Source organism: Astyanax mexicanus, chromosome 20, assembly GCF_023375975.1.
Source record: "Astyanax mexicanus isolate ESR-SI-001 chromosome 20, AstMex3_surface, whole genome shotgun sequence".
NCBI lineage: Eukaryota > Metazoa > Chordata > Actinopteri > Characiformes > Acestrorhamphidae > Astyanax > Astyanax mexicanus.
Window position 1 is genome coordinate 6,844,807 of NC_064427.1, and position 10,892 is coordinate 6,855,698.

The following is a 10,892-nucleotide window of genomic DNA, read 5'->3' on the forward strand; positions in this document are numbered from 1 at the left end:
TGACATTTTACATATCTGGCGTTCCTTAGAAACGGCTTGTTTTTTGCGCCTCCCCGTGCAAGCGAGCGCCTCTTCAGGGATTTGAGGAACTACAACGCGTGTGGCTCTAAGAACTACAAGTCCCTAACGCCAAATCATTGAGCAGAGCGCATGCGTGACTAATGTAACGTAATGGCCCCATAGCCCTGTCTGTGTGTGTATGTGTTGTGCTGAAAGCAGAGCTGCATTAAAGGCTTTTGGGGAGGCTGAAGATTTAAAGAAATCGGGTTTATGAGGTATGAATCCCTAAATGTATAACCTGAAGTTGTTGCCAGTGAGGTTTAACCGTTGTTTGCTGTATTTGTGAGATGTTTCACAGGCTAACTTGAGCTAGCAGCAGAGTTAGCTAGCAGCGAGCTGAATTTGTTGTTTACAGCTGAACCCAGCTGCCTTTAGCTGTGCATATTTTTTATATAAAACTTGACAATTATAGCTAAATATGGTAATATTTGCAGTCTGAATAACTAGCTGTTTAAAAGTAAGACTCTTCTCGTAGTTTTAGGCTTAAAAACAGTACAATACAGTGTTTAAAACCTTTACAATAACACCCAGATAAGTTCAGTAGGTTATGTCCCAACATGTTTTGGAGTCAGCTGTAAAACTAGTGTAGCTAGTTGTAGGTTGTAGGTTAACAGTGATGAAAGTAAGTCAAAATACAGCTCTGTAAAAAATAGAGACTTCAGTTTCTGAAACTCTGATTCTCTGATTTTGTTATTTATAGGTTTATGTTTGAGTAAAATGAACATTGTTGTTTAATTCTATAAACTATGGACAACATTTCTCCTAAATTCCAAATAGAAATATTGTCATTAGAGCATTTATTTTCAAAGAATGAGAAATGGCTGAAATAACAAAAAAAAGATGCAGAGCTTTCAGACTTCAAATAATGCAAAGAAAACAAGTTCGTATTCATAATCCATATGTGGTGGAATAAAATTGTTTTTTTTTATCACAGTTTAATAGCTATTTTCACAGTGCAAAAAGTCATGATTTTATGGCTTGTGATCATCCATCTTCCTCTTGTTTATGTTCATGAGGTTTTCAATTTGGTAAAATCAAAGAAACTCTGTTTTCTGTTGATACTACAACATCTAAATAACAGTCTTCTTGTTCATAAATACTTACAAATATTTTATTTTTAAACATGATGAACAAGCGTGAACGAGCAGGTCCATTGCGTCGAGAAGCTGCTGAAAAGCGCTGGACACATTCAGGTAGCTGTGCTGTTAAAATAGCAGTGCGCCAAAATCGGAGCATACCTGACTCTTAAAGGGAATGGCAAGTGACACACTGATTAGTTTAATGTATGTTACGCCCAAAACACACACAAGAATAATTGAGAGCGTTGTTTTAATCCATTTACACGTTTTAAGCTGTGCAAGGCATACTTTTCCTGTTGTTACAATAGCAAAGACACACTAACACGCCCTAAACTAAGCTTCACAGTGCGTTGTTGAGGCCTCACCTATAGATTGCTAAAATAGGACCCATAGTGGTTGTTTTGTAGTAAGGCGTGGCCACCAAAATGCAACAATAAAGTATGTTTCTTGTGTCCACAAGATAATATAGAGGCTAGTGGTGTAAGAAAATATCAGTACACTTGAGTATCATGATGATATTTTTTTCTAATAATATATTGAGTCTCAAAAACTCTGTCAATTTTTATTTAACAATAAAAGCAATGTCATAAAGAGTAAAGATACATTTAACAATCAGTACATCTCACAAAATAGCCTTGCTTATAGTTTTGCAATTTATATTACACTATATTGATTTGGAAGCCCTGTATGATGTTCAAGTATAAAATCACTAGGTTCTTATCTTTTGATCTTCTGGCTGTTCTTTTAATAGCAGAAAAGACAAAAGAAAGCATAACAAACACCTACATGCTGGTAACAAAATAACTCAATGGGTGTGTTTCCACAAATCAGCAGCCAGAGCAAAAGGAGCACAATTGGCCGTGCTCTCTCTGCGGGAGGGTAAATGGACCTCTCTTCACCATCACTTACTAGTGTTATGCTGGCTGGCACAGGTGTCTGTAAGCTGCTGTATCAGATGGTTATTTTAACCATCTTGTGTTGTGAGCAAGCAAATAGATGAGAAACTCTAAAAAGCAATTTGTTTGTCCACCAACACCAACTGACTCTTAAAGCTTTACTTGGAAAACAATTAAAAAATGTGAAATCATTGTTTTGACCAAGCTAAAATCTATCTGTCTTATAATATTGTGAAATATCGTGAAAATATTTATTACACTATTATCTAATATTTAAGCACCAAAAAATGCAATCATGCTTGAAAAGATATTTATCCAGTGTTTCTACAAGCTAAACAGCACTAAAACCAGTAAAACAGGGCTGGCTATGCTATGCTATCTATGTATTGCTATTGTCACTATAGTGGGAGGTTATAGACCACTATAGAAATGAACCTTGCATCTTACTATATTTTAAATACTGTATATCTTTTTAAACATTGCGTACTTTTATGAGTGTTTTCTCAATGTTTTAGTGAGTTGTTTGTCCATACTTGAACTTTGATCTTGTTTGCACATGTAAGTTACAGTGTATGGCCTGCATACAGCTCTCTTAAATCAGCCCATATCTAGCCCATATCTGACTTCAGGCCTGTAAAGAAGAACATGCCCCAAATGTAAAGCTTGTGCTGCCGTGTGATTTGAATTGCGCTGTTTGTTTCAACAGTTTGCAACAGTTTCCCCCTCTTATCATGAGAGCTTGCATGACCCTCAGTCCACCCTCATTCTGCAGTTGATGATTCTCCAGCTGGCTTGGAGATGACCGACAGCGTCAGGGCGTTCGTCCGCAATGTTGCGACGGTCAGCACCTTCCTTCTTTGCTCTGATTTGTTCTGCTTATACATGAACGTTAGGGTGTGACCGAGTTTATCTGAGATATCTGAGACAGTTATATACGTTTTGTTTTTTATGATTTTGAGAAAATTAGACACTTTTTAAAAAGTACCTTGCATCTTCTTTACGTGACTATGTTCATGTTCAAATTTAATTTAAATCTGTCAGACATAGGATACGCTTTTATCAAAGCAATTTTTTTTGTGTTCAAATTTCAGATATAGACTAGTATAAATATGAATTTAAAAGATCGAGGAAATCATTATTATTTTTGTAACACAGGCTTTGATGAAAGCATATCCTTTCTATTAAAAGTAGATTTAACAACAAATAAATAATCTTGTTTGAGAGATTGGGTATGTGATTGGCTTATTTTCAACTTAAATATGTGATTGCTTGATAATTAGTTAACCCTGAGAGCAGAGCAGGTCATATGATCCATATTTTGTAAGTTGCTGCAGCATTGTGCAAGTTTAAAACACGCTGTGGTTCCTCATCCAACTGCACAAAATTCAATTATTTGCAAGCAGAATGTGTTCACAAATTACAAATATCAATATAATACAATAAATATAATGTATAGTAAAATAATTAGTATGATATATAATATAATAAGTACACACAATATACAGTATCTCACAAAAGTGAGTACACTTCACCTCTCGTTTTTGTAAATATTTTACTATATCTTTGATACAATGTATTGATGTGAAGTAGTCAGTGTACAGCTTGTGTAACAGTGTAAATTTGCTGTGCCCCCAAAATAACTCATAATAACACACAGCTATTAATGCCTAAAACACTGGCAACAAAAGTGAGTACACCCCAAAGGCGTTCATATTGAATCTGTATTGCTGAATTAAGTTTGTGGTGGTGACCAGTGCTCTAAACCTTATCTGAATCCGAGCCACACCCACTCTATCAGCTTAAAGTTTTTTCCTAAGTTTTAGGAACCAAGAAATTCAAGTATTTACCAGCGATGGATTTTTTACATTTAAACGTTGACAACAACATTGTGACTCATTGCTATTGCTATTTGTGGTAAATAACAATCAACAGCAATTAGTATTAACCACTCAATTGAATAATTAAACATGACTATTCTTTTATCACACACTTTGTACCATGTATAGCTTGCAACACATAATGTGATATTTACTTAAAGTTTTATTTATTCAAAGCTAAAAATCTTTTATTAAAATGCTTAGTGGAGTAAAGAAAGATTTAAAATGTATCCATATGAACATTTACTTACTGCGTTTTCATTGATGTTCAGGGGATCAAGGATTCTATCCTGGGGATCGGAACGATCACCAAGCTGGATGCTCGTATCCAGCAGAAAAGGGAAGAGCAGAGGAGGAGGAGAGCGAGTGGTCCCTTAGCACAGAGGCGGGCCCAGAGTGAAGACCGCAAGCATGAGAGGTACTCTATATGTCTAAATGTTTGTGGGCACAACTTTTAATGCATCTATTAATCTATATCAGGTTGCAACCACTGCTGACACACATGTGGAGCAGATAAGCATGAACATTTATGAAGGGAAATGGATGAGTTAGCAGCTCATATGTGGAGCATCTTTTGCTGGAGTGGAGAGAAAACAGCTGGTCTGAAGTTCATGCTCAGGTCCAGCAGGTGAAAAAAGGACAGGCGGTTTGCTTTTGCTGTTTTTGCAGCTATAGCTGCACAGCTGCACCAAGAGATGTGTGGGTATGAGAGAGAAGCACTTAGCGCTAAGGCTAATGCGTAAAAGCAAAAAGACGCATGAATTCTGATTTGACCATTCACATTTATGTCGCATGGCGTGGATCGGGTATGTATCTGATTTAGGACCACATATGAAATTGACTCAAATCTGGTTAAAATAAAATCGGATTTGGCACGTTCACACAGCCATGAAAAAAGCAGATCTGAGCCACATTAAGCAAAATTCAGATTTGAGTCACTTTAGCCTGATAATGTAAATGTAACCTTTGTGTAGGTAGGTTTCGTTTTCTTTCTTTCTCAGGCATCTGGATTTTCTCTCTCTCCCTCCTCACTCTTTTCTTTCTTTTGCCTTTATCTCAGGCATTTATCATCTATTGAGGCAAACGTACATTCACTTATTCTCGACTATCACTGCATTCATATGCTTCATACATGTTTTAATTGATTTATGTTTTGTAAAAAAATTAATAAAAGTATTCTTTGGTTGAAACTTAAACTATTGTGTTGTGTCCCTCCTCCTATGTTGCAGGGTGTGTACGAGCTTATGCAGTAACAAATGCTTTGGTCCTCATTATGTATTATCATATTGTTTTAATTAAAAAAAAAATATATATATCTTTTGTTTTTTTGTTTTTATTTTAGCGAGCCCAAATTAGCAAGTAGGATTTTTCAGTGTTGTGCCTGGAATGGAGGCGTGTTTTGGGTGAGTGATTATATTTACTTATTATGGGTTGTCTCATTTAAATGTAATAGATCATAGAAGTCATGCTTAATGAGAATTATATATATATACATATTGTGTTATTTATATCACTGTTTTTGGCACAGACTCATAAATGTATCCTTATTTTCCCTCACAGCTAAGTCTGTTTCTTTTCTACCGAGTGTTTATACCACTGCTCCAGACTCTTACAGCCAGAATTATTGGTATGTGCTTTTTTTTTTTTTTTACTTATTTATAGGTCCAGTTTCTGTACAGATTACATAGTTTTGGCTAGCAGATGACCATTTCTGTTCCCTCTAATTTCAGGTGATCCCTCCCTGCATGGAAATGTTTGGTCCTGGTTGGAATTCATCTTGACGTCAGTGTTTAGCGCCCTCTGGGTCCTTCCATTGTTTGTTCTCAGCAAGATCGTCAATGCCATTTGGTTTCAGGTGAGGCTGCAGTGAAATGAATACAGTTACAAATTTGTAGGAGTGTCACGTGCCTTGAGTGTCGTGTATTGTATTGTATTGTATTGTATTGTATTGAATTGTATTGAATTGTATTGTATTGTTAAATACAACACATGATATCATATGGTGCATTCAACACACTTGCATAAATAAAGCACCTATTAATATTAATGCTTGGAGTTTATTAAAAAGACAACAAAAATGTATTGGGTATTGTCAATTTCCCCACCTCTACTACTACTTTCTGTAAAAATCGCAGTAAGGACGAAAAACCCCACTCACTAGAAATGTATGTTAGTGACTGTGGCTCATACTATACTTTTTATAGAGTAAAAAGCTCTAATATACTTAATATTGATATATTTATATAAGCATAAAGCAGATTTTAAAATGTATTTTGAAACACTATCATTACAAAAAAAAAATACAGAAGTAAAAAAAACTCCCCACCTTTAGGGGGCGCCAAAGAGCATGAAATGCAGATTCTTGGTTTAATGTTTCAATAACTTATTACAGTAGCTTAACAGATAAAAATATATTTCCTAATGGTAACTTCATTAGTGAAGGCAGAGAATGATCTTTTAAATATTTTTTTATTTATTTTATTTCTGTTAGTCCATTCATTGTGAAATATTCACTCATTATAAAGTGCTTTTGGCATTCTCAAATGGCATATTTTTTCAAGGTTTTGATATGACCACAATAAAATGTAGTCTTCTAATATGTTGTTTAGTATGTTAAATATGTATCTTGTGCTTCTTATTTCGCTGGGCAGGATATCGCTGATCTGGCTTTTGAAGTATCCGGACGTAAAGCTCAGCCGTTTCCAAGTGTCAGCAAGATCATAGCTGATATGCTCTTCAACCTCCTCCTCCAGGCCCTCTTCCTCATTCAGGTACAAGAAAACTGTTTCTGCTGTTTCAAATTAGCAACAACCCTCATCTGCAATGCATGTGATGTGGGAGCTCTTGCCAACCACAAATCCATCTCAACCAGCTACGATACTATTGCGACCACCCACCAGCACTATAGCATTCAACTGTGAAACCTTATCAACCACCTACCAACCACTTAACAACACTATAGAAAACACCTGGAATACCATTAGCAACTCTGTTGTGACCACTTTTGATACTGTAGCAGTCACCTAGCAGCAATGATGCAACTATCTGTGATACCATGGCAATGAAACCTCTGAACCACTTAGCAACATCATAGAAACCACCTGGACTAGCCACTTAGCAGCACCATCTCAACCAGCTGGGATACTGTAGCCACCACTAGAAGCACTATAGTTTTGCTTAACTTGTGATGCACAGCAACTAACTAATCAGCTGCTTAGCTACTCCATAGAAACTCCCTGAAATACCCCAGCAACCACTTTGCAACTGTCTAGCAACTGCCTGGCAGCTGTAACCACTTTAGTCTTTGCACAGCCGTTCTGCTTTTCCTTAAACAAATGCACATTCATTTTTACAGTTCCTTTTTTTCTATGTTATTTTTTGTAGGGAATGATTGTCAGTCTTTTCCCCATTGATGCGATTGGACAGATGGTTAGCCTCCTGCACATGTCTTTGCTCTACTCACTCTATTGTTTTGAGTATCGCTGGTTTAACCACGGTGAGAATATGAGGTCCTTTATTCTGAAATTATGTTTGGTGTACTTGTGGGAACACTCTTACTGATCTGCTCATTTATCTTCTACCAGGGATTGAAATGCACCAAAGGCTGTCAAACATTGAGAGGAACTGGCCATATTACTTTGGCTTTGGTTTGCCCATGGCACTTTTGACTGCTCTGCCATCTTCATATATCATCAGGTACATTAGATTTTTTTAAAAGAATTTAATTAACTTTCAAACATGTATATTTGTGTAGTAGTGGCATTGCATTATGGCTCAAAATAAATATACTGTAGGATACATTTTTTTCAAGCCTTTTGATTTTAATTTTATGTATTCTGTTTGTCTAACCCATTTTACCTCTTTTCTATCAGTGGCTGCCTGTTCTCCATCCTTTTCCCACTTTTTATCATCAGCGCCAATGAAGCTAAGACCCCCGTTAAGCTTTAGTGAGTATTATTTTGTTTTTATTTATATCTAAAAGGGCCAACTCTTGGAATAAATGAATGAATAAGTGAATGAATGAGTTAAAAGCAAACAAGCCATAGTAACTAGGTTCTTAAAGGAGAATTCCAGTGTAAAATTGACTTTGGGTGTAATAGAACATGATAAAAAGTACTAAGTAGTTTATCAGTTTCTCCAAACATGCTTTAGAATGGATGAGATGGGGCATATTTTGCCCCTGCATATTGTTTTTGCACCACCTGGATAATGGTGCAAAAAACTATTTATTTGCAGGGGAAAAATATGCCCCATATCATCAATTCTAAAGCATCATTTAATCGCTTAGTTGTTTTAACCATAGTATTTATTTCACTGCATTCTTGGATACACTGAGTGCGTTATTTAAATCATGACATGTTTCATTGCTAACTTCTAGTGATTTTTTTTTATTGCAGATCAACAAAATATCAGTCTTTTTTTGCAACACTAATAATATAAAAAAATATATACAATACAATATACAATACATATAAATAAAACATAAATAAAATTAAAAGTGAACATACTGGCTCATTCATGTTGATGGTAAGTAATTTTAGTGTAATATAAAGATATTATATGATATTAATGGCATTAATGTATTTTTTATGCCAGACCAAATTATTAATTGAATCGGACCAAAACAAACCAACTACATGTGTGAAAATGTCATCGCGTCCCTATTCTCAATATGCTATTTTGGCTGTATCGGGAAACCCTGTTCTCCCTTTACTGTGAATAAACATTTTTTCCCATTATAAACCTTTTCCGCAGCCACTTCCAGCTCCGTCTCTTCTCTCTGGTCGTCCTCATCAGCAACAAGCTGTTCCACAAGACAGTCCATCTGCAGAGCTCTCTGACCTCCTCCAGCTCCATGGAGAAACTTCCCTCGCCTCATGTGTCTCCAACCCGCCACAGACCACTGCCCTCCCAGTGAGCGCCCTCATCGCGGTCAGTTACCACTGCGCTCCGCACAGACATGCTGGGTGAGGGTCGGTGGAAGACCTGCGTGGATGGGAAGTTAGTTTGGTTTGTTTTGTCTGTGTTTTAAAAAAATCGTCATCCCTTTTAACGTCAGGATGGAGGATTAAGCGTGATTGGACTGAATTTATTGAGTTTTTTGTTTTGTTTTAAATGTGAATGACTCAGATTTGGACTGATCTGAGCCTGTCTCGCGCACAGACCCCCACAAGGCTGCGATTCGTATTTTACAGTCATTGTTGTTGGACAGTTTTCTTTTTTTCATTTTTGTTTGTTTCTGTTTTCTTCTTTTTTTTTTTTTTTTTTACCCATTATGTGCCATTTGGGTGATTTTAGAGTCTTCAAATCACAGCACAAAACATTTACGTGCATTTGTGTTATATGTTTGCCCTCATTACTGCTCTTTTTAACTGTTCATGGCCTTCTGTTTTATTCTTTTAATAGCACAAGAGAAGTCTAGAAGTCAGTCGTTGCACATCCACAAATAAGTCACACTAATGATAACTTATAAGCTGTGGCTACAAAGGGTCTTGGGGGTTCATTAATAACATGAGCAACATAACAATATAAGAAAATTACTTTCATCCACACATGGTTTCATTTATAAAACTGCTCATTGGACCTTATAGACAGCTGCTTCCTTTAGCAGAGATCAATTAATGATGATCTTCACTCTTAAATATAAAGGTGCCTCAAATGGTTATTTAACCCTCTGGGGGCGAAAAACATATCAGCACACCAAATTTGATCTTTCTTGAAGGTTTTCTATTTTATTTTTTTTTTGCAATGATACAGCGTAGAAATGTAGTTCAAACATTTTCTACATCTGTTGGGTCTGTTGTTTTAATAGCATCATATTAGAGATCGCTGGTTCGAATCCTGTTCATGCAGCTTGCCATCTGTTGCCGGAGCCCTGAGAGAGCACAATTGGCCTAGCTCTCTCTGGACGGGTAGGTGGCGCTCTTTCTCCTCATCACTCCTAGGGTGATGTCGAACAGCACAAGGCGTTTTTGTCAGTGAGCTGATGTATCGGAAATGAGTAGCTGCGCTTTTCTTCCGAGCGAGCTGTGATGCTATTCGGTAATGCTGCATCAGGAGCAGTTCAAAAAGAGATGGTTGCTGACTTCACATGTGTCGAAGGAGGCGTGTGCTAGTCTTCACCCTCCTTATGTTGAGGCATCACCTGAGATGGGGGACATACAGCTGACTAGCAGCTTAATGAATGGGACAATTGGTCTAGTTAAATTGGGAGGGAAAAAAATATTATTAATAGAAATAATAAAAAAAAAAATCCCATTTATTTATATCTCTAATACAAACATGGTTCCTTATTGACCCACGTTTCTACTATGTACTATGTACTTCACTAAAACTACCATTTGAATCACTTTTTTATCTAAGAGTGTAGTAGTAAAAAAAAAAAAAAAGAGCTGCTTTTCTTTTTAGCTAAAGTCAGGGAGCTGATCTGAACCTCCCTCTGATCAAATGTGTCATCTGTAATGGTTTGGAGATGATCAACATCACCTCTAAAAATCGAAATGCACAAAAGTAGATTAAGGTTTCATCCTGCTGCTGTCCAACGACACGTTTAGATCAACACGGTACCAGACTCTGTCTGACAGTGATGTATCCACTACAGTAGCAGAGGACGGTGCTTCCAGTTCCTGTTAAAAAGCTCCTGAGTGATGAAATCAATGGGTGTCTTTCTCGCTCAACAGGTTATAAATGGTTTTACCTGAAGCACATGTCGAGGCACCATCTCATTCTCATTGTATCCACTGGGTGAAGGAGTCGTGTGGGTTTTATGTTTTTGTTTTGTCGTTTTTTTTTTTGTTTTTTTTTTTTGGGCTGGTATGTGATTATTGTACATTGCATAGTGTTACAGATGCAGGTTGATATTTGTGAGTGACGTTTTGTAAAAGTATTACACATTATTTCAATAAAATTGGTCTGTATGAAGAATTTTAAGAGGTTTTGGTCAAGAGACTGCTTTGTTGTCTGCCTTTAGTTACACCTAC

General features: G+C 36.6%; 1 protein-coding gene across 1 annotated transcript; it reads left to right on the forward strand.

Moving 5' to 3' along the window:
- The first annotated feature begins 153 nt into the window (after nt 1–153).
- On the forward strand, nt 154–10,842 carry ei24 (EI24 autophagy associated transmembrane protein). The gene is made up of 11 exons (XM_007244719.4): nt 154–275; nt 2,742–2,875; nt 4,185–4,330; nt 5,255–5,315; nt 5,473–5,539; nt 5,643–5,767; nt 6,564–6,683; nt 7,297–7,408; nt 7,497–7,608; nt 7,785–7,859; nt 8,668–10,842. The coding sequence occupies exons 2-11, from the start codon at nt 2,834–2,836 to the stop codon at nt 8,828–8,830; spliced, it is 1,023 nt and encodes a 340-aa protein (XP_007244781.1). The 5' UTR covers nt 154–275; nt 2,742–2,833; the 3' UTR covers nt 8,831–10,842.
- Nucleotides 10,843–10,892: the final 50 nt, after the last annotated feature.

Bases quoted from the DNA above. Each gene is read 5' to 3' on its own strand.
- ei24 (XM_007244719.4), top strand. From the start codon at position 2,834: ATGACCGACAGCGTCAGGGCGTTCGTCCGCAATGTTGCGACG. The intron at 2,876-4,184 runs GTCAGCACCTTC...ATTGATGTTCAG, and splicing joins TCGTCCGCAATGTTGCGACG to GGGATCAAGGATTCTATCCT. The intron at 5,316-5,472 runs GTGAGTGATTAT...TTTCCCTCACAG, and splicing joins GGAATGGAGGCGTGTTTTGG to CTAAGTCTGTTTCTTTTCTA.